The 21,888-nt window shown below is 47.9% G+C and overlaps 2 protein-coding genes across 2 annotated transcripts; both read left to right on the plus strand.

Annotated features, from left to right (window-relative positions):
- Positions 1–136: 136 nt before the first annotated feature.
- On the plus strand, positions 137–14,843 carry LOC133162019 (C-type mannose receptor 2-like). Its single transcript, XM_061290894.1, has 53 exons — positions 137–204; positions 275–337; positions 414–569; positions 654–733; positions 1,229–1,349; positions 1,428–1,478; positions 2,246–2,457; positions 2,534–2,646; positions 2,830–2,951; positions 3,022–3,084; positions 3,167–3,322; positions 3,411–3,502; positions 3,952–4,066; positions 4,146–4,196; positions 4,272–4,439; positions 4,610–4,714; positions 4,787–4,897; positions 5,392–5,600; positions 5,680–5,792; positions 5,949–6,070; positions 6,143–6,205; positions 6,286–6,447; positions 6,560–6,645; positions 6,760–6,880; positions 6,999–7,034; positions 7,116–7,283; positions 7,519–7,638; positions 7,707–7,817; positions 7,887–7,922; positions 8,406–8,626; positions 8,699–8,811; positions 8,914–9,035; positions 9,108–9,170; positions 9,257–9,412; positions 9,537–9,625; positions 10,024–10,144; positions 10,428–10,463; positions 10,542–10,709; positions 10,810–10,929; positions 11,007–11,117; positions 11,187–11,219; positions 11,287–11,472; positions 11,689–11,835; positions 11,992–12,126; positions 12,196–12,356; positions 12,431–12,554; positions 12,639–12,693; positions 12,772–12,832; positions 12,902–13,035; positions 13,106–13,149; positions 13,226–13,399; positions 13,477–13,631; positions 13,703–14,843. Exons 1-53 carry the CDS (start codon positions 183–185, stop codon positions 13,808–13,810), a joined length of 5,985 nt encoding a protein of 1,994 aa, XP_061146878.1. The 5' UTR covers positions 137–182; the 3' UTR covers positions 13,811–14,843.
- Positions 14,844–16,629: 1,786 nt separating this feature from the next.
- Positions 16,630–21,332, plus strand: si:dkey-183c6.7 (urea transporter 1). The gene is made up of 8 exons (XM_061283485.1): positions 16,630–16,750; positions 17,639–17,828; positions 17,901–18,029; positions 18,137–18,326; positions 19,233–19,380; positions 19,493–19,627; positions 19,723–19,772; positions 20,762–21,332. The coding sequence occupies exons 1-8, from the start codon at positions 16,630–16,632 to the stop codon at positions 20,942–20,944; spliced, it is 1,146 nt and encodes a 381-aa protein (XP_061139469.1). The 3' UTR covers positions 20,945–21,332.
- Positions 21,333–21,888: the final 556 nt, after the last annotated feature.

A 21,888-nucleotide genomic window follows, 5' to 3' on the forward strand; every position in this document is an offset into this window, starting at 1 on the left:
TTTTCTTTTGATCAAAAAAGAGGAAAATCAAGTCCAATTTGGCTTGTCGTGTGTCTCATTTTCCCCCACCTTTCTGCGACAGCTCCAACGTTGAGTCCTGCGCCTACGTCAACCAAGGTGTGTACTACTACGGTCAGCCTGGCAAGTGGAGACATGGCTCGTGCCAATCCTCCTTGGCGTACATGTGCAAGCGGCCGCTCGACGGTAAGTCTGAACCCCCGTTGTAATGTTGACGCTGAAAGAAGAAAAGCGCAATTACGTCATCTTTCCGCAGCCTGCTCGAATGGACGTACCTGTTCCCGCAAAGCATCTGCTTCCATTTACTATCGACTGGAGAGTAAGTGGCAGCGGCGCTTCTTTTCACACCGCACCATCTTTTTGTGTTTTTCGAACGAGGTTCTTTTGGGTTTCAGCTTCCTTGTGCGACTCTGGCCACTTCCTGTACAAGAAATCTTGTTACTATTTTGAGGGGCCCTGGTCAACCTGGCAACCGGCTGAGGATTTCTGTAAGAACAAGGGAGGTCACCTGGCCAGCGTCCACTCACAGGTTGACGGAGAATTTTTGTCTGGTGAGCGAGCACCAAGGCAGAATGAGCAGGCCAGCAATCGAGCCGCAATGTTTCACAACAAGTCTTTGTTCTGCTCTCCTCAAGCTCACGTGCGAACTACTTGGAATTGGCTGGGACTCAAGAGGAACAATGGCAAATATGAGTGGAGCGATGGATCAATGACAGTAAGTGACAAGTGTGCAACAGATCGAGGTCCAAAAAACTTTCTCCCAGAATGAAGCCGTCATGTTAGAGGGCAAAGGTTAAAAAGTGTCATTTGAGCAGAACAAAGTTGTGCTGAATTAGGAGGACAAATCTGACAAGAATGCTCTCCCTGTCAAATGGTTTGATTTGAATTTGACTTGCCTTGAGTCGTGTTACAAGACAAACGGGTTTTTTCATTTGATGAGGATTCAAATGATCGTTTAGAAGGAAAAAACAATTAAATGATCAGTCGAATCAAAGTGCACCTTTCATTTTCAAAGTAAACATTTGTTCATTGAAAAGTTCCAGTCTGAATATGGCAACAATTCTGATCATGAGAAAGAGGTTATGAAAATGAATTGGAGAGATTTGAATCAATAAAGTGACTTTGAAGGAATTTGCTGGAAAGCCATCTGAGCAGCTGCAACACCTAACACGCTCAAGTCACGCCCACCCGCTGTGTCCTTCCTCCACAGAATGACGTCCCATGGCATCCAACTGGCAAATATAGTGACTGCGCCCAATTGCATTACCCTTTGTATGGTCGAGTTGCCATGTATCCTTGCAGTCAGGTTTACCCACCCATCTGTCAAAAAGGTCAGAAAGTCGCGACCTCTCATTTGCCCTTTGTCTTCTGGTTGCTCTCTCATATTTGATCCTCTTACATCCCTACAGGCAAGGCCAGAGATTTATTCCAGTATCTTCCGGTGACGACATCAGCATCAGGTGGGAGCTTGGGCGACCGCTCAGGGCGCAATACACGTGGAGCCGCACAAGCACTCTCAAGAAAGAAAAAATGGCCCGTTTCCTAGCTCAGTCACTTTCATCTCAAATTGGTTGGATGGGCACTGCGGCGCCCTTATTGTCTGTCACGTGATGTCGATTTGCTGCTGAGAGTGGTGTCGTGTCGTGTCGGGGTTCTTTCGTTGGTTCTTCGTGCGTGCGTGTCAGAAGAGCAGCCCTCTCTCTCCTACCGCCCGCCCGCCAGGGGGGGGGGACAGCAGAGGCCGGGGAGGAAAAGCAAAGGGAGGGTGGCGGGGGGGATTCCAAGGCCGCACAACTGCTTCCAAATGAATTGCCTTTCACTCATCCAAATAATACTACTACTTATCCACATGTAATCAATTGGATTATGTGAACATTTGACACATGAAAAAGAAAAAACAAATGAAAAAAAAAACATCTTCAAAAGGGTTGATGATTATCGTGAGAAAAAACAAAAAGGGCCTTGTCGATTTTTTGTGGATAGATGATTCCAAAATCAGAAATGGCTTAATTGACCAACGTTGTGCACGGCAAACAGGCAATTTGACTCCGGTTGATCTCAGCCTCTGTGCAAGGCTTAAGTTCTCATATTGTATTATTGTCAGTCATGCAGGTGACGCAATTTGGCCAAAAGGGAATTCGGCCGACTTCCTTCTTGCCTGTCTGCTCAATTTGTGTTTTTCACCAAACGCTGACAAATGACCAAGGCGACATTGCTGTTTCATCAGGATCAATCAAGAAATGTGACGCAAAAAGGGGATGGACTCTTCACGGCTCCCACTGTTACAAGAAGATGGACACAACCAACGGTTGGCTGGGGGCTCGTCACGACTGCCTCTGGGAGGGCGGCGACCTTGTGTCCATCACCTCCACGGACGAGGAAGACTTTGTGAAGCGGCAGATGGGCGACCAGCCCTTCTGGATCGGGCTCTCCAACCTGGTAAGACCAAAGCGCTAGCTAGCGGCTGTTGGCTAGCTACCGGCAGTTGACTGACAACCGCAATTGGTTTCGGCAGAACTGCAACGACGAGGGGTGTTGGTTTTTTGAAGCGGGAGCAAAGAACCTGACTTGGTCCAGCACCAGTATGATGCCGGACTACACCAATTGGGACACGCGTCAAAAGGGAAGGTAAGAAGGTCACCTCTTTGCGTTCTGTGTCCTGCAAGATGCACAGGAACATTTTGGAACCCTTTCCAAAAATGTGTGAGCAGGTTCAAAAACAGCTTGTGTTTTCTTTTGATCCGAAAAGAGGAAAATCAACTCCAATTTGGCTTGTCGTGTGTCTCATTTTCCCCCACCTTTCTGCGACAGCTCCAACGTTGAGTCCTGCGCCTACGTCAACCAAGGTGTGGACCTCTACAGTCAGCCTGGAAAGTGGAGACATGGCTCGTGCCAATCCTCCTTGGCGTACATGTGCGAGTGGTCGCCCGACGGTGAGTCTGTCTCTTCTTGGGATGTTGATGCTGAAAGGAGGAAAATTGCAATCACGTCGTCCTCCTGCAGACTGCCCGGACGGATGGCCGTGTTCCTACAAAGACTCGGGTTACCGTTACAATCGAGTTGAGAGTGAGTGGCAGCCACGCTTCTTCTGTCTCCACCCGCAGCGTCTTCTTGTGCTTTTCTAAGTCTGTCTGACTTTGGTTTTCAGCTTCCTTCTGCGACTCTGGCGAGTTCCTGTACAAGGACTCTTGTTACCATTTTGAGGGGACACGTAAAACCTGGCCAGCGGCTGAGGATTTCTGCAAGAAGAAGGGAGGTCACCTGGCCAGCCTCCACTCACTGGTTGTCGGACAATTTTTGTTTGGTGAGCGAGCGCCAAGGCAAAATGAGTGAGCAGGCCAGCAATCGAGCCGCAATGTTTCACAACAAGTGTTTGTTCCGCTCTCCTCAAGCTCACGTGCGACGAGATGGACAAGGATGGTTGGCTTGGTTGGGACTCAGGAAGAACAATGGCAACTTTGAGTGGAGCGACACATCATGTGCAGTAAGTGACCTATCTGTGTGCAACAGGTCGAAGTCCAAAAAGTTGTCAATTGGCCAGAATGAAGCCGTCATGTTAAAAAGTGTGATTTTAGCAGAGCATAGTTGTTTTGAATTAGGAGGACAAATCGGACAAGCATGCTCGCTCGCTCGCTCGCTCGCTCTGCCTGTCAAATGGTTTGATTTGAATTGGACTTGCCTTGTGTGGTGTTGCAAGACAAACGTGTTTTTTCATTTGATGAGGATTCAAATGGTGATCAATCGAATCAAAGCTCATATTGCGGGGCAACATTTTTTTATTTCATCTGATTGTGAGAAAGAGGTTATGAAAATGAATTGGAGAGATTTGAATCAATAAAGTGACTTTGAAGGGATTTGCTGGGAGGCCATCGGAACAACTGCAACAACTAACACACTCAAGTCACGCCCACCCGCTGTGTCCTCCCTCCGCAGGATGATGTCCCGTGGTATAGTTCATACAGACCATCTGAGTGCTCCAAATTGGTACTTGATGGTAACGTTCACCTGACCAAATGCGAAGACTTTCGTCCATCCATCTGTCGAAAAGGTCCGAAAGTCACGACCTCTCATTTGCCCTTTGTCTTCTTGGCGCGCTCTCATGTTTGATCCCTCTCACATCCTTGCAGGCAAGGCCAGAGAACCTCTTCCGCTTCTTCTGACGCCGACATCAGCATCAGGTGGGCGGGCGTCCTGCCCTGCAGCCCACATGCAAAATACCATTTGCTCTCGAGTGACCCGAGTCTCGCTTGCAGGCGAGAGCGCAAAGTGCGGCTGGTGGCAGGAAAACCCCGCCAACAACTTCTGCTACCTGATCAACTCCAAGCCCACCAAGACCTGGAAGGAGGCGCGAGACAAGTGCGCCCGCCTCAGCGGCAACCTGCTCGGCTTCGCCGACTCGCAGGAACACGCCTTCATCCAAGGTAGGCTGTCCACCGCGTAATGTGCTTGATGAAAGACGACGTTGCAAAGAAAAGCTTGTGGCCCCCAGCGACAAGGACACGAGCCAGACGTCATCCGCGCTTCATTACGGTTAAGCGTTTCGCACACGCACCTGTGAGATGTTTCAACAGTGTTTACCTTTGACCCAAAGGTCTTCTGCCAAAGGCTTCCTCTGTGTGGTTGGACACCACGGTTGAAGACGGCAGCGAGCAGTCGGCCCAATCCTCACCCAATTCCGTCCAGTTGGCCGCCGCAGGTGGGTCGAAAACCTGGCCGGAAAATGTCCATTTCCGTGAAGGAGCGCTGAGCATCTGCCGTCCCCTTCCAGGTAACCCCAGTGACCCCTCCGGCCGACGCTGCAACGCCTTACCCGGTGTCGAGGGCGGCCGGGAAGTCGGCGATTGCGAGAAGAAGCGCGGCTACGTCTGCAAGAGACGAGGTAAGACAAGGTGCTCGGTCCATTCTACCCAACGCGTGTCATTAGACCAGTGCTTCTCAATTATTTTCTGTTACGCCCCCCTCCTAGCAAGAAGAAATCTATTCGCGCCCCCCCTCCCCACCGTGACTATCCTAACTTGTCTTGTAAGTCGTAAAATGTTGCACTGTCGCAAACGTGACAGAAGTAACAATGAGAGCGCCACTGCCCCCTGCTGTAGTAAACCCGCAATTACACTTTATTCTAGTACTGCCAAAAAAAAAGCCTGTTCCCCAGGGTCACACGCGCCCCCCCAGGAATAGCACCGCGCCCCCCCTGGGGGGCGCGCCCCACTATTTGAGAAGCACTGCATTAGACCAAAGTGATTTTTGTCTGATGTCGGTATTGATGCAGTCGTGGTCCCCTTGTTTGTCGCATGTCTTAATTTTGCTGAAGAATGCAAAAAACGTGGCGCTGTGACGTCGGAATAATCCCAAAATGTGTCCGTCTGTCCTCAGTCGTTCAGACATGTGAAACAAACAAAGGGTGGCAACGCCTCGGCTCCAACTGCTACAAGAAGATGGAGACCACCAACGGTTGGCTGGGGGCTCGTTACGACTGCGTCTGGGAGGGCGGCGACCTGGTTTCCATCACCTCGCCCTACGAGCAAAGCTTTGTGACGGAGCAAATGGGCGACAAGCCCTTCTGGATCGGACTCTCCAATCTGGTGAGACGCAAGCGCAAGCAAGCGTCTGTTGGCTCGCTGTTGTCACGCCACTGACGACGGACGGGTTTGAACTCTCCAGAACTGCGACAAGGCCTGGTGTCAGTTTTTTGAAGCGGGACAACAGAAGCTGACTTGGTCCAACACCGCTGTGACGCTGAACTACGTCAACTGGCACTCAGGTCAATACGGAAGGTAAGGAGCTCATGTCACCTTTTTGCGTCCATGAGGGACACGCAGCGAGATTATGGAACCCGTTTGCAAAATTTGAGAGAGCACACGTGTCAAGGAAAAAGCAAGGAAAAGCCTCCAAATTGGCACGTTTTTCACGTGTGTGTCTTCTCCCGACAGTGCCAACCTTCAGTCCTGCGCCTACGTCAACCAAGGTGTGCACCCCGCCAGTCAGCCTGGCAAGTGGAGACATGGCTCGTGCGGATCCTCCTTGGCGTACATGTGCAAGCGGTCGCCCGACGGTAAGTGTGCACGTCCCTTGCCATGTTGACGCTGAAAGGAGGCAAAAATGCAATTGCGTCGTCCTCCTGCAGACTGCCCGGAGGGACGGCTGTGTTCCTACAAAGACTACGGATTCGCCTACAATCGAGTGGAGAGTGAGTGGCAGCAACGCTTCTTCTTTCTTTTCACACCTGCAGCGTCCGCTTGTGGTTTTGTAATCCGTGTGTCTCGGCAGCTTCAGCTTCCCCCTGCGACCCTGGCGACTTCCTGTACAAGGGCTCTTGCTATCACTTTTGGGAGAAGAAAAAAAATTGGAAGAACGCCGAGAAGTTCTGCCGAGAATCGAAAGGTCACCTGGCTAGCGTCCACTCACTGGAAGAAGGCCAATTCTTGGCTGGTGAGCTTCAAAACAAACCGCCGATGCCGGCAATCGTCTCACAGCACTTCACAACATCTGTCAAGTTTGGATGCTCGTCTTGTGCTCAGTTGCGTTTTCTGATTTCCTCAAGGTCACATGCCCTACAAAGCAAGATTGCAATCCTGGGTGGGACTCAAGAAACACGACATGTTTGAGTGGAGCGACGCAACACCTGCAGTAAGCCAAACGTTTGGAGCCGTCTGCAAAAGTTGTCACTGGCCCAGAATGAAGGATACAGCTAAAACGATACATCTAGTGTGAGAAAATATTGATCTGGCGTGTCGTCCACAGGTCAACATCGAGTGGGTCCCACACGGGCCGATTGGACGGGGTGACTGCGCTGCCTTGTCGCTGACTGGAAAACTTGAGGACTGGCCCTGCACCGATATTCAGCCATTCATCTGTAAAAAAGGTCAGCAAGTGATGATGACCACGTGCTCTCTCATCATCATAATTATACCTTTGATATATAATGCACTTCACGGCAAATTGAAGAGTGCTAATGTGTCCTCTCTTTTCCTTCCTTGCAGCCAAGGTCCAAGACTTTCTTCTTCCTCCGCCGCCAGGTGGGCGTCCCACTCGGCAGTCGGCGTGCGGTGGTCTCTCGTCGCCCGTTTGCCCTCAAGTGACTCCACTCTGACTTGCAGGCCGGAGTGCAAAGTGCGGCCGGTGGCAGGACCGACCCTCCTCCGACTTCTGCTACCTGATCCAACACAGGCCAACCAAGTCCTGGAAGGAGGCGCGAGATGACTGCCTTCGCCATGGAGGCGACCTGCTCAGTATCGCCGACTCACGTGAACAGGCCTTCATACAAAGTAGGCTGGCTGGCTGGCTGGTCGGCTGGCTGGCTGGTCGGCTGGCTGGCTGGCTGGCTGGCTGGCTGGCTGGCTGGTCGGTCGTCTGTCTGTCCTTCTGTTAGTCTGTCTGTCTGTCCTTCTGTTAGTCTGTCTGTCTGTCTGTCTGTCTGTCTGTCTGTCCGGTCGTGATCAGAGCTGTTGAATTCCTTCAACGTGGACTGTTTCAAACTCATTTGACCATTTACCTCCAAAGGTCTGTACACTTTTCTGCCGAGCGCTCCCTCTCTGTGGTTGGGCATCAACAACAACATCACGAAAGACGGCAGCGGGTGGACTGACGGATCCCCGTTGGGTTACGTCGTCATGGACGAAGGTGGCTCGAAAACCCAATCGATGTTGGTCTGCGAAAAATGGAGCTGAGCATCTGTCGTCTCCTTCCAGATGACCCCGGTGACCTCTCTGGTGCGTCCTGTCTTTCCTTGCTCACAAGCAACGGCCGCTGGAAGTTTGACGATTGCCGGAAGAAGACAGGCTACATCTGCAAGAAAAGAGGTAAGACGCGGCGACGCCCGGCCGATTCTCACAACGTGCTGACTCGCTTCTTTGGCTTTTGTCTTGCAGGAAACATTCTAGAACCGCTGCAGCAGCCTCATGACGGTACGTCTCCTTGAACGGTGACTTCAAACGAGACAAAAATGACATGACGACGCTCTTCTTCTTTTTTTATTTTCCTAGCGTAAAGAATTCAGGTTGTAAGCGAACAAAGGTTATGCACGATCAGCTGCTCGCCGTTCAATAGTGGCTATAGCATGGGTGACTAGACCATGAGCTAAATAATCATTTGTGGCAGCCCGAGTTGGTTCTTTGAGATCATTCAGCATCTTGAAACCGGTTGATGATTTTCTTCTGAAAAAAACTGGCCTTGTTTATCTACTATTGTGACTGTATTTTTTCAGGCTAATAGCCTTCAATGCCCGTGTCCTTCTAAAGACTTGTCAGTTGTGGATTGCCAGTCAAGCAGGCGACGCAATTTGGCAAAAACTGAATTGGGTCGACCGACTGCATTGTTAGCTGTTTGCTGAATTTCTGCTTTTCACCAAACGTTGAAAATTGACCAAGGCAACTTTGCTGTTTTATCAGCATTAATCGATCCCAAGGCATCATGTGACGCCAAAAACGGATGGAATCCTCACGGCTCCAACTGCTACAAGAATATGGAGACGTACAACGGTTGGCTGGGGGCTCGTCAGGACTGCCTCTGGGAGGGCGGCGACCTGGTCTCCATCTCCTCAATCTCCGAGGAAAGCTTTGTGAAGAAGCAAATGGGCGACCGGCCCTTCTGGATCGGACTCTCCAATCTGGTGAGACGCAAGCGCAGGCTGCTGTTGGCTCGCTACCGGTAGTTGACTGACAACCGGGATTGGTTTCGGCAGGACTGCAACAAGGACTGGTGTCAGTTTTTTGAAGAGGGGGAAAAGAAGCTGACTTGGTCCGACACCGGTATGATCCCGGGCTACGCCAACAGGGACTCGCGTCAAGACGGAAGGTCACCTCTTTGCGTTCTTTCATTGTCAGGCGGGGCACAGAGAAGGGAGGGAAAACTGTTTCTCGGGTGTGTATGTTTTTTTTTTATGACTTTTCTCCACAGCTCCAACATTGAGGCCTGCGCGTACGTCAACCAAGGTGTGCACTCCTCCAGTCAGCCCGGCAAGTGGAGACATGGCTCGTGCGGATCCTCACTGGCGTACATGTGCAAGCGGTCGCCCGACGGTAAGTGTGCACGTCCGTGTCGATGTTAACGCTGAAAGGAGGAAAAAATGCAATCACGTCGTCCTCCTGCAGACTGCCCGGAGGGACAGATGTGTTCCTACAAAGACTACGTAATGGACTACCATCGCATGGAGAGTGAGTGGCAGTGATGCTTCTTCTTTCCTTTCACACCTGCAGCGCCCCCTTGTGGTTTTGTAATCCATGTTTCTTGCCGGCTTCAGCTTCCTACTGTGACCCTGGCGACTTCCTGTACAAGGGCTCTTGCTATCACTTTGGGAGGATGGAGCGCACTTGGAACGATGCCGAGAAGTTCTGCCAAGAATCGAAAGGTCACCTGGCCAGCGTCCTCTCATGGGACGAGGGCAAATTCTTGGCTGGTGAGCGCCCGGGTCAAACTGCCGATGCCAGCTATCGCCACCCCCCCCCCCCCCCCCACCCCCCAGCGTTTCCCAATGTCTGACACGTTTGAATGCTCTTCTCGCTTTTTGTGATTTCCTCCAGCTCACGCGCCGTATGTAGGAGGATTGCAATCTTGGGTGGGACTCAAGAAGAACAAGGGCAACTTTGAGTGGAGCGACGCAACACCTGCAGTAAGCCAAACGTTTAGAGCGGCCTACAAAAGTAGTCAAAAGTTCGACTTTGGCAAGAATGCTCGTCATGTGCCAAGAAGAGATAAACATTGAAGGTGTTAATCAGATGGGGCATTAACAAGGACAAAGTTGTGAAATGATAAGAATAAATTGGAATGAAGTGAAAAAATAAATCACATATGGTTGAAGTGCAAAGTCGCTCATTTCTGAGAATATAAAATTGAGTCTGAAACTCAAGTTGTGATTTAAGTGGATGGAAATTGTCCAATGAATTCAAGTCATACTCTGGGAAAGGGTTGATTAGTAGGAGGAAAAAAGGACTCATCATTTTGGAGCAAATGCGGTGGTGGCGAGCGAGACCAAACGCGCCAAAGTCACGTCTGGCGTGTCGTCCGCAGGGCAAGATCGAGTGGGTCCCAGACAGGCCGGCAGGACGTGGAGACTGCGCTTCCTTGTCGCAGACTGGAAAACTTGAGGACTGGCCCTGCACCAATATTCAGCCATTCATCTGTAAAGAAGGTCAGCAAATGACGACCACTCACTTTGCACTTCTCAATAATAATGATGATAATGATAATAAATAAATAAATAAATAAATAAATAAATAAATATATATATATATATATATATATATATATATATATATATATATATATATATATATATATATATATATATATATATATATATATATATATATATATATATATATATATATATATATATATATATATATATGAAAAGCACTTTACATTTTAAGGCAAAGCTAAGAATGCTAATGTGTCTTCTCTTTTCCTTACAGCCAAGGTCCGAGACTTTCTTCTTCCTCCGCCTCCAGGTGGGCTTCCCATCCGCCAGTCGACGTGTGTTCGTTCGTCGCCCGTTTGCCCTAAAGTGACTCGACTCTCGCTTGCAGGCCGGAGTGCAAAGTGCGGCTGGTGGCTGGAGCGACCCTCCTCCGACTTCTGCTACCTGATCCAACGCTGGCACGCCAAGGCCTGGACGGAGGCGCGAGATGACTGCCTCCGCCGCGGAGGAGACCTGCTCAGCATCACCGACTCACAAGAACAGGCATTTATACAAAGTAGGCTGTCCGTCTGTCTGGTCGCGATCAGGGCTGTTGAATTCCCCCAACGTGCACTGTTTCAATCTCTTGTTCCACATTTGACCATTTACCTCCAAAGGTCTGGACACTTTTCTGCCGAGCGCTCTCTCTCTGTGGTTGGGCGTCAGCAACAACATCACGAAAGACGGCAGCGGGTGGACTGACGGATCCCCGTTGGGTTACGTCGTCATGGACGGAGGTGGCTCAAAAACCCAATCGATGTTTGTCTGCGATGTTGCGGAGGAATGAAGCTGAGTATCTGTCGTCTCCTTCCAGGTGATCCCGGCGACCTCTCTAGTGCGTCTTGTCTTTCCTTACTCACAAGCAACGGGCGCTGGAAGTTTGACAATTGCCAGAAGAAGAGAGGCTACATGTGCAAGAAACGAGGTAAGACGCGGCGACGCTCAGCCGATCCTCACAACGTGCCGACTCGCTCCTATTTCTTTTGTCTTGCAGGAAACACGCCAAAAGCGCCGCGGCCTCATGATGGTAAGTCTCCTTGAACGTTGGCTTCAAGGGAGGCGAGACATAAAATGACACGACGATGCTTTGGCAGGCTTTAAGGAGATCCTTGTCTGCAACAAGCATTCTGCTGACCTCGTGTGTGAGGCTGAGGGTCAGAAGGAAAGCCGCATCAGCATCCAGTCCGCTTTTTACGGTCGGCGGAGTGACGACGTTTGCCAGGAGGACGGCGACTCATTCAACGACCACTCATTCGACGACGACAACTCATTGGAAAACGGTAAGAGCTGAGAATCCACCATTTGCCAACGAAGGCATTTGTCCGCCTACCTCTGAAGCGTTTCGCTTGGTTTTCTCCTGAAAGTCTCCAAACAACTTTGGCCTGCTACGAAACTTCATGAAAATGAAGCAATGCTTACAAACCGTTCAGATGCTCGTTTGGTTCCTCATTCCAGTGCATCAATGCTCATACTCACCAATGTGTTGTAACTTGCAGAGGACACCTGCTCAGTGGAAGGCATCGTCCCTCGCTACAGGAAAATGTGCAACAGCCAGCAAAAATGCCACATTGAGGTTTTGGAGGACAAGTCCTGCCCTGCCCCCTCCAACTATCTGCAGATGGTCTATAGCTGTGAACAGAAAGGTGGGATTCACGCCTCGCGATCTTCCGCTCTGCACTGAATCTAGGACTCTTCACATTCCCAGAAAAACAATGCAAGGAGTCCCACAAGGGGCTCCATGGCCAGATTTTTATTTTACGCATCCGTTCCGAATTCAAATGACTTTTGGCTGTCCTCAGTGTGTCTCGACAGTCTGGGCATCGCCGACGGCAGCGTCGCAGACTCTTCCTTCAAAGCCTCCTCCTCAATGGAAGACGCCACCCCAGAAAAAGCCCGCCTCAACGGGGAGTCCTGCTGGAAGCCGTCAAAAAATGGTGCGTAGAAAATTGACCGCTTGGCACTTTGGTCTCCTCCTGAGCGTTCTTTTGTCCGCCCCCCTCCAGCCCTCGGCAGCTGGATCCTGGTGAACCTCGGCTACACGAGAAAAGTGACTGCGATCGTGACCCAGGGCTGTAATAGCACCGATACTCGCTCCTGGGACATCCCACTTGAGATGAGACTGAGTGTTGATAAGAAGAAGTGGAACAAACACCCGGACGGGAAGGTGAGCCAATGGAGTCAACCGCGACCTTATTCTCCAATCTTGTCACAACAAATAAGGAAACATTCGATTTCTAGTTCATCGGCGGTGGGACTCATCTGCTTGAGACGCCCGGGTTCGCTCAGTACGTCCGCATCCTGCTGCTGGAGAATCGTCCAGAATTTGGCCTCCGCTTCGACATCTTGGGATGCCCACATGAAGGTGAGCAACGCAATCCGCGACCGCTTTGGTTGCCCAAAATAACAACCCCAAACATGCCACAAACTCTCGCCTTTTTTCCGACAGATAAGACCACCTGTGCCAGAAAGTTCAACAGCCTCCGCATCACCGATTGGATAACGTGAGTCACACCTGACACGATGTTTCATGACCATGACGGCCAGTCGTCAATTTCACAACTTGCACCTACCTTCTCCAGCTTCTACTGTCCACCGGGCTGTGCCAAATACTTTGTCGCTGGAACATTGGTCTACTCGGAGGTAGGGGATTGCCTGAGCCCACCCACCGGTCGACGTCTCGTCTGTGACTGCAACTTTGTGTAAATGCAGGACTCGCACATCTGCGCGGCCGCCATTCACGCCGGCGTCATCCGGAACGACATTGGAGGAGATTGTATTGTGATGAGAGCTCCCAAACAGCAAGTCTACACGGGCTCCACCGGGAACGGGATCACCTCCGGACAGTGAGTGGCCGACCTTCACGGAAAAGTCCCATGAAGAGCCACCGGCTAATTAGCGCTTTACTATTTGCAGTTTGAACGACCCGCTGGGTGTGTCTCACACGTTTGCGGACGGGGGTGAGTTCCAAAACCAGTTGTTTATCTCACGCTAACTGTCATGACGACGACAACTCACACGGGGTCTCGCCTGCAGAGCCCAGATGCGCGGCGCCTGACTGGGAGGAGTTTGCCGGGTTCTGCTACAAAACATTTGAGGGAAAAAAGAAATGGGATGATGCGCAACTCGTCTGCCGTAGTCTTGGTGCCGAACTGGTGTCCATCCGCAGCGAGATGGAGCAGGCGTCAGTGAAAAATGTCTCCCACCTTGGTGCGCATCCCGACCGTTAATTAACAGTCCCCGTCAACATCGGAGAACCGGATGAGAGCTCTGTTCCCTCCCATCAGAAACCAGCGACATGTGGACCGGACTGAACGACCTGGCGCTTCCCGGCACGTTGGTGTGGTCGGACCGCCACGAGGTGACCTTCACCCACTGGGCCGCGGGAGAACCCATCCAGCGCGTCGGCCTCGACAAACACTGCGTGGCTGTGTTACGGCAGGTGCGTCCTCAAATGAGCTTTGGAAAGAAGAAGAGCTTTGGGCTCCACTGAAATGGATTGTTTTCTTTCAGACTGGGAGATGGAAGCGAATGTCCTGCGCCCAAGTCAACAGCTTCATGTGCAAAATGCCCACAGCGCATTTTCCAATTGCCTCACCGGAGCCACAGGTGGCGCCGTAGAGTCCGTCTGGCTGTGTCAGTTCCCAACGGCCCAAGAGCCCATGGAGAAAATTGACAATGCAAGCAAGTCATCATCGAAGACAAAGATTGAATGCCCTTCCTACTGTGCTCCAAAGAAATAGTATCACCATTGTAACAAAACCAAAAAAAGACAAAAAATATCACTAGCTCAGGCCGACAACATATCCGAAGGCCTGGAGAGAGAACTTATCTCATCATAAGTGTTTTTAGCATTTAGCTTCGCTGTTATCAACCAACTAGATGTCGTGTCCAGATGCAATGTGAACGAGCGTGCTATGTTCACTAACACTCGACTCTACTTGGTTTGTCCTTTTTAGTTTTTTTTGCCCGCTTGACTTAACTTTGACTGCCTTTTCGTAAATTTACTGACTCAAAGAGCAAAACACATTGTACAGAAATTCCAGCGCTTTCAAAGAGCCCAATCGTAAGAACGGGAGAGACGAGAATAGTCTCGAGGCTGCAATGAAAGTCCAAAGTCGGTTATTGCTATCGTTCATGGTTTTGTTTTTATTCCTGTCATGTTGTCTTGTCCTCATTGCCTTTAAAAAGCGAGCCAGGACTTGGGAGCTTTTTGTTTGAAAGAAAAGCTTCTATAGAATGTATGATTACGAATCATGAATTTTGAATCACTAGAGCGCTATGTTACTGCCAATGATGTCTGCGACTGTAGAAATGTCTCTGGAAGGGTAATCCAGTATTTTCCATCATTTTCTGTGGTCTGTTACAGCATCAATAATTCACTGTCAATTTATATTCAGTTATCGCATTTTTGATTACCGATTGCAGTTTTTGACTCGATCGCTTGGTTAGAAAAATGTTGTTTTTCACTGTCGTTATTTCTACGCCACGTTACCGCATCTACAATTCATTGTATATTATGTCGATTTATATCCAGTTATTGAATTTTTGATTACTGATTGCAGTATTTTAATCAATCACTTCTGTCACAAAAATGTTGGTTTCCACTGTTGTTGTAAAAATTTCAAAATAAAAGCGAGCGATTACGATTCAGGTTTTTTTTTTCCCCATCATTTTTTGACTGATTCAAAAACAGTGGCAACTAGACTGTTCAGTTCATCCTTGCCACAAATATTTGCTAAATTTAAAAACAAAAGGCACTTTTTTTTTAAAAATGAACTCTCTATGCATTTGGTTGAATATATACATATTAGGGGTGTAAATCGCGGGTTTTGTCACGATACGATATCATATTGATACAAAGGCTCACGATACGATATTTGCCGATATCTTAAAGCCTGCCGCGATTCATTCACGATACATCGCGATATAGTGCTCTACGATCGATGTTTTTTTTTTTAAATAAAAAATATAGAACAATATCCTGATTTATAACAATTCATACGCAAAATCAACAAGGTACTGCAAACTCTTTATTTAGGAAATGACAAGAGTATTGTAGTATACAAAGTGCTTATTTTAACACTGAACTTTGATGTCGTGTTTTTTCTTTAAATGTGCGGCGAGATTGGTGATCACTGCATGGCAGGATTTACAAACTGCACGTGTCTTGTCCGTTGAGCCAGCACTAGAATCCAAAGTGCTTCCAAACAAATGACTTGAAGCCTAAAGGGGAGCAAATTTCCTCGTCTTTTTGGACACTAGCCATAGCACCAGCCCAGGAGCCGCGTACTAGTTGTTGACTCCCCTTTCACGTGCCTGCTCTGCTCACAACACACCGCGCACTGCTCCCGGAAAGAGGAAGCAAGCAACAATGAACTGGATTTCAAAATAAAGTCGCGTCTAATGTCCGAGGTCAAACACGGCGATATAAATCGATGTTTACGTTTAGCATCGATGCCAATAAATCGTCGAGCATTATATCGATTAATCGATGTGTATCGATGAATCGTTACACCCCTAGTCTGTATATTTTAATCCATCTGGAAAAAAAAAATCAATTATGACTCAGTCCCATTTGTCGAAATGATCAAACAAGCGTTAGGCTTTCCTGTTGGAAGTAACCTCTTGTGGAAGCGCATTCCACCACTTTTTTTTAATTGCCTTTCAAGCCTTAGTGTGGTTCCATTGGTCAGCCCAGCTCAATGGCGGCCCTCTGTCTCCAGCATAATTTATTAGTCAGCTGGGGAAGTTTCTTTTTGAAAGGCCTTTTTATTTTCTGGCTGCAGTGTACGCCATGTGATTGGGCCGAGGAGGAATTTTGTGAACTTTGCAAATTTGTGTGTTGAAAAGAGTAAATATGTCTGGCAAGTTTTTTTGTCTTTTCTTTCAATGTGCACTCAAGTAAACAACATGATGTATTCCGGATGTTTGCTATGTTGGCTAATATTAACATTCTGCCACTCTCTGTGACTTAAAAATGTCGCCGGGGATGGCCAAAAACCTTCCCTCACATAAAACAAGAGGTAGTTTGAGTTCGTTGCCGTGCAAACAAAGTCAAACGTCCGTCTCCTTGTCGCCAGGCGAAGCGGAAGCAAAAGGCGTACAGCTTTTGAATAAACATTTCATGCTAATAGCGTTGGAAATGATCCGAAAAGACAAACATTGGTGCTAACAAAAAAGTGGATGAGTAGCCTAGATAAGCAATAAGTGACGAGGTGATTGTGACACGCATCTTCCTTCTCGGGCGGCTTGAACTTTGCTCCTGTCTGGCTCATCCAAAGCGGAGTCAATGCGTTACCCGGTCTACCGGTTTATAAGTCATCAGCTGGGCCGCAATGGGAGGAGAGGGGATGGATGGAAAGATGTAGGCGGGCACTCGGAGGCTGAACCGCTTGCAGATTGAACGCAGATGAGAAGACTTCAACGTCTCAACAGCCATGTGGACGGACGCGCGGGACGGCGGCGAGAAACGAGCCAGTGACGTCGGTCGCGTCCGTGTCGTCAACCGTCTCGTGGCGCTGACTGGGGACATGTTGTACTTGGATAAGCACATACAAGGTAGGGAAACTTGGATGTGGCTTTAATGAGTATGAAGTGGAAAACAAAAGTGCAAAGCTTTGAATGACCAAGAAAATAATCAGCATTTGAGGAAAAGATATTTCCAAGCAGTCTGCGGAACCATATCCTGGATGCTGGTATACATTGAAGTAAATATTAGCTGGCCCCTTTACATTTGTGTCTTGTTGACTCACTAGTTAGTTCCTAGTTGAACCTGTTGGCTCAGTGTTGGCATTAGAATCCGAGGTGGGTGACTCCGGTCCTCGAGGGGCCGCTATGTTTTATAAGTCTACCTCCTCCAACAGATTGTTGTCCAACTTCTGCAGATCATCAGCGATCAGGTGTGTTGGAGGAAGGAGATGTACGGATACATTTGATACTGGATCTTTTATAATATAAAACCCTCGAGGACCGGACACACAGCTTTGAAATTTTGCATCGACATTTATATTTGAACAATTCTGGGAGAACTGGAACGTTTTTCCCGATTCTAATTGATTCTCGGTCATCAAAGCTCAACCCTCGTTGAACCACATCAAGAAAACTGAAATGATGAAAAAAATAGTTTACTACGGGGACATTTTTTTAGCAATCGTCTTCCTGCGTGTAATGTCAGCTGGGTGGGCGACGGGTATTTAAAAAAATTGCAGGATTTTTCCAAACAGCCGGTCTATTGTCGGTCAAACCGCCTGACAGCGGTCGTTGATTAACTTTCGCAGCCCCCAATGTCAACGAATATTCCCCAGCAGAATTTTATTCCCGGTACGTCTCTATTGGGAAACAAATATCTGTATCTACCACTTTTGATGTCACCAGCCAAAACGAATTGACAAAGATCCCGAGAAAAGCCAGCAAGTCTCGAGTCCATTGTGTTGTAATGTTTCCCAGACAAGTGGTTTGTGCTGCGGCTGGCCGTGTGGGCCCTGCGAGGGGTGACCCGGGTGATTCTAGCCAACAACCCGCTGAGCGGTGCTGTCATGCTGCTGGCGCTCTACTGGGCCTCCCCCTGGCAAGGTCTGCTGGGAACACTGGGCCTGCTGACCTCCACGCTCGTGGCCGTCATCTTGGGACAGGACAGGTTCAAGCCGCACCCACTGACACTTTTATTGAGAGACCTTTGCTCATGAAACGTCGTCGTGTGTGCTCGCAGCGCAGAAGTGCGGGGAGGACTCCGCGGCTTCAACGGGATGTTGGTTTCTCTGCTAATAGGCGTGTTCAACAGCGCCGGAGACTGGTACTGGTGGCTGCTGCTGCCGGTTTGTTTGGCTTCGGCCACAAGGTGGATGCTACGTTGAATCCAATTCAATCAAACGCATGACTAGTTTTAACGAGACATGGGGTCAAATGGCCAAATCACTTCTTTGGTCTACTCCCCCGCCCCCTTAGCGTCTTCTTCTTCAGCGGTCTCTCGCCAATTCTGGACCGCTGGGACTTGCCAGTTGCGGTCTTCCCCTTCAACATGGTCATCGTCCTCTACTTCCTGTGCACCGGCCCGGATAACCCCTACTTCCCGCACCGCCTCGCCGTCCCGCCCAACTCCGTGCCGCACAACGTCACCGCACTCAGTGCGGCCCAGGTATCGTTTTTTTTTCTCACATCAGAGAATGCGACTACACCAGGGGTCGGCAACCCATGGCTCCGGAGCCACGTGTGGCTCTTTCATCCTTCTCTTGTGGCTCCCTGTGACTTTGGAAAAGAATGAGTATTTTATGAAAATACAATTTTATTTTAGTTTGTTCATTTTAAAATATAATTCTGAATACATTAAAATTAAACGTTTTTAATATTTTTACTGCCCAAAAATGCGTCACATTCGAATTCCTGGCGTCCCCCACGTCTGGCAGCCGGCGTTTTTCCAGCACACTACCAGCGTGATAACTTTACTATATTAAGTGAAGTAGTCCTTTTTTTTAATTCAGGAGGACAACTGGCTGCACACTCCAGTACACGCGATGGGACAGAAGCAGACTGCGCATTTTTTTGTTTTGCATTGTTTGTTCAGTTCTGGTGGATAATATTTGGATAACTTTGGATTTTTATCTCATAAATAAGAGGACAGGTGACTGCAGGCTGTTTGCATTTTTGGTTCAGTGGGTTGGGTAAGTTAGGATTTTTATTTCTTAAATACGAGGACTCAAATAGACACCGGGTATTTGATTTGAAATTAAGCATCAACTAAGTGTAAAATGTTTTTGGTAACATGCAGAAATAAAATTCTGTGTTCGTTGATTTCATTTTCATAAATGCAATCGTTTTTTGTACATAGCATAATTTATACGTACATGCATAATATATATAATGATGTCAAAATGGGTTGTGGCTCCGGGTGCTTTCTTTTCATTGGGGGGCGTTCCCAAATGGCTCTTTGAGTAAAAAAGGTTGCCGACCCCTGGACTACACTAACATGATTTGTTCCTCGATTTTGATCTGAGGAATTTCAAGCTCCCTCCTCTAGTTGACATTGATGCTCTGTGGCGCACAGGTGTTGCAAGGCATCCCCCTCGGGGTGGGCCAGATCTTCGCCTGTGATTCCTTGGGTCCCTCGCTGCTCATCGTGGGCGGACTCTGCCTTTACTCCCCCCTGCTTGCCGTCCACTCTCTGCTGGGCTCGGCAGTTGGAACGCTGGCTGGTGAGTGTCAGCTGGCAAAATAGTCAAAGCCGACTTGGGAGCGGAACAGTGCCACCGTGTGGATTGTTCGAGTACTCACAATCAATTGATGTTGTGTGCCATGTTGGTGCAGGCTTATCCATGGCAGTGCGCCACGAGTTCCTATACACTGGTCTGTCTGGTTTTAATGGCGCTCTTGGCTGCATGGCTGTGGGAGGACTTTTCTTCACCTTCAGCTGGAAGACTCACCTGCTGGCCATCGCTTGCGGTAAGCCGCTCACAAGTGTATGCTAAGAAGGCCTTGGAACCTGCCTGATGTGGCCAAAGTTCTCTTGAGACCTCCGTGTGCTGTGTGTTCCTCAGCGTTCCTCTCTGCTTTCGTCGACATCGCTTTGAGCAATCTGCTGGGAGCTGTAAGTACCGAACACGTTTTTAAAGTGTCTTAGAAGGCTTCCAGCATAATGTACACGAATATATGCGCTGATTTTGAACATCTTAAGTAACGAGACCCCGAAATTGATGGTTGTATTGTTAAAAATCAGCACGTGTGCGTGCATGTTTGTTTCGTCGTGTACATGTGAACATTGAATGTTGGAAGCATTAACTAACCTAACCTATATAGCCCTCACAAAAAACTCTCATTTATACCAAAATTTCCACACAGAAAACTCATCCACACAAAAAGAAAACCCCCCAAAACTTCTTCACCTAACTACTGTCATGCTAAAAAGAATCTCAGTCATTTTCATTTTCTCAGTCAAAGTTATCACGGACCAGAAAAAAAAAATAATGCTCCCCACCACAAAAATTTTGTGACGCCTAAAACTCACGCTCTCTCCACAAAAAAAAAATCTCACACCAAAAATTTCTCCCTCTCACCAAAGTTACGCACATAAGAAAACACTCAATCAGACAAAAAGTATATACCATTTTTTCCATGTATAATGCGCAAAATTTAACTAATTTATTGTCCTAAAGTCTGGGGTGCGCATTATACATGGGTACAAAAAAAAAAAAAATTATGATATGATATAGAGGCCGCCATTACAGATGCGCTTTCTTCTCTGCTGTTCACTTCAAACACAATGCTCTGGTATCAGACGCTTGCTCGATCACCTGCTCGTTTGCTGTCACAATGTACCCTACACAAATCCGAAACATTTCTTCGCTATCGGGTTTGGTAGCGCATGCGCAATGATACTGACCGGCAGAATAACATCCGGTTGTTCCCAAAGATGATCTTTTTTCTGAAATCATTTTACGTCGACCGACTTAAGTAGGAGTCAAAATTTGGGTGCGTATTATACATGGGTACAGCCTTTTTTCCAGCATGCCATTTTTAGGGTGCGTATTATACATGGGGGCGCATTATACATGGAAAAAAACGGTATATTTTTTTTAGATGGGCCTGCCGGCGTGCAGTTGGGCAGCCACACTGAGCGTCACGTTGCTGCTGCTGCTGCCGGGCAGTTTTTCGGCCCACCGGATCCCCCTGGCTCAGGTCAAGGCCCCTGAGCGGAACCTGCGCTCCAACGCCCAATGGCAAGCTGCCAGCACCGTCGAAAGGGGCAGCACCGACGTCTAGCTCCCGACATTTGCCAGTCTGGTCCCCGGGCCCGATTGCACGGATACGGTGAAGACAACTCCCAGGTGACAACTGAAGGCAACTTTTATTATGACTTTGCACAAGTGAAGGAATAATTGTGTGTGTGTGTGTGTGTGTGTGTTTACACAAGGTTACCATTGTGGTTGATTTGCAATACATATCCCAACATTTTTAATTGCTTGTGTGACCATGCCAATGACCTTTTTCATTTTTGTGAATCAACAAGGTGCGAGACTTGAGTTGATCATAAGAAACATACAAAAGTGATTCTCAGAATGTCATGAATTGATTGGTTGAGTGTCAATTGTAAAAAAACGAAACAAAAAAACAAGAAAAAGAGTATAGAAATACAAAATGCTTGCACAAACGTTTTGTCTCTTGAATGAACATTCTAGGCGTGTACTTCCAACTGAAAGTTGAAGGGTGACGTGTGAGTGCTGTTGTGCTTCTTGTCGCATGTTTTTGCTCATTTGATTAACTTCTTATGTTACATTTCACGAGAAAGGCCGGACGAACGGCAGAACATTTGGTCGGTGATGAAATGAAATGTCAAGATTGAATCTCTACACATGCACACGCACACACACACATTTTGTGTGGGTGCGTGCGTGCTTGCGTGTGTATATTTATCTATCTATATACAAATTATATATATATATATATATATATATATATATATATATATATAGACACTTGTGTATATATATATATACTTGTGTGTATGTATATATATGTATATATTTGTATATATATATACACTTGTGTGTATATTGTGTGTGTATATATATATATATATATATATATATATATATATATATAGTGTGTGTATCTCTGTCTCTATATATACTTGCGTGTATATATACATATGTGTGTGTATATATATATATATATATATATATATATATATATATATACACACACAC

This window comes from Syngnathus typhle, linkage group LG1, assembly GCF_033458585.1.
Source record: "Syngnathus typhle isolate RoL2023-S1 ecotype Sweden linkage group LG1, RoL_Styp_1.0, whole genome shotgun sequence".
Lineage (NCBI taxonomy): Eukaryota > Metazoa > Chordata > Actinopteri > Syngnathiformes > Syngnathidae > Syngnathus > Syngnathus typhle.

Coding starts and splice junctions, on each gene's coding strand:
- si:dkey-183c6.7 (XM_061283485.1), top strand. CDS start 16,630: ATGTGGACGGACGCGCGGGACGGCGGCGAGAAACGAGCCAGTGACGTC. Junction 16,751..17,638: donor CTTGGATAAGCACATACAAG/GTAGGGAAACTT, acceptor AATGTTTCCCAG/ACAAGTGGTTTGTGCTGCGG. Junction 17,829..17,900: donor GTCATCTTGGGACAGGACAG/GTTCAAGCCGCA, acceptor GTGTGCTCGCAG/CGCAGAAGTGCGGGGAGGAC.
- LOC133162019 (XM_061290894.1), top strand. CDS start 183: ATGTGCAAGCGGCCGCTCGACG. Junction 11,118..11,186: donor CTACATGTGCAAGAAACGAG/GTAAGACGCGGC, acceptor TTTGTCTTGCAG/GAAACACGCCAAAAGCGCCG. Junction 12,694..12,771: donor CGCATCACCGATTGGATAAC/GTGAGTCACACC, acceptor TACCTTCTCCAG/CTTCTACTGTCCACCGGGCT.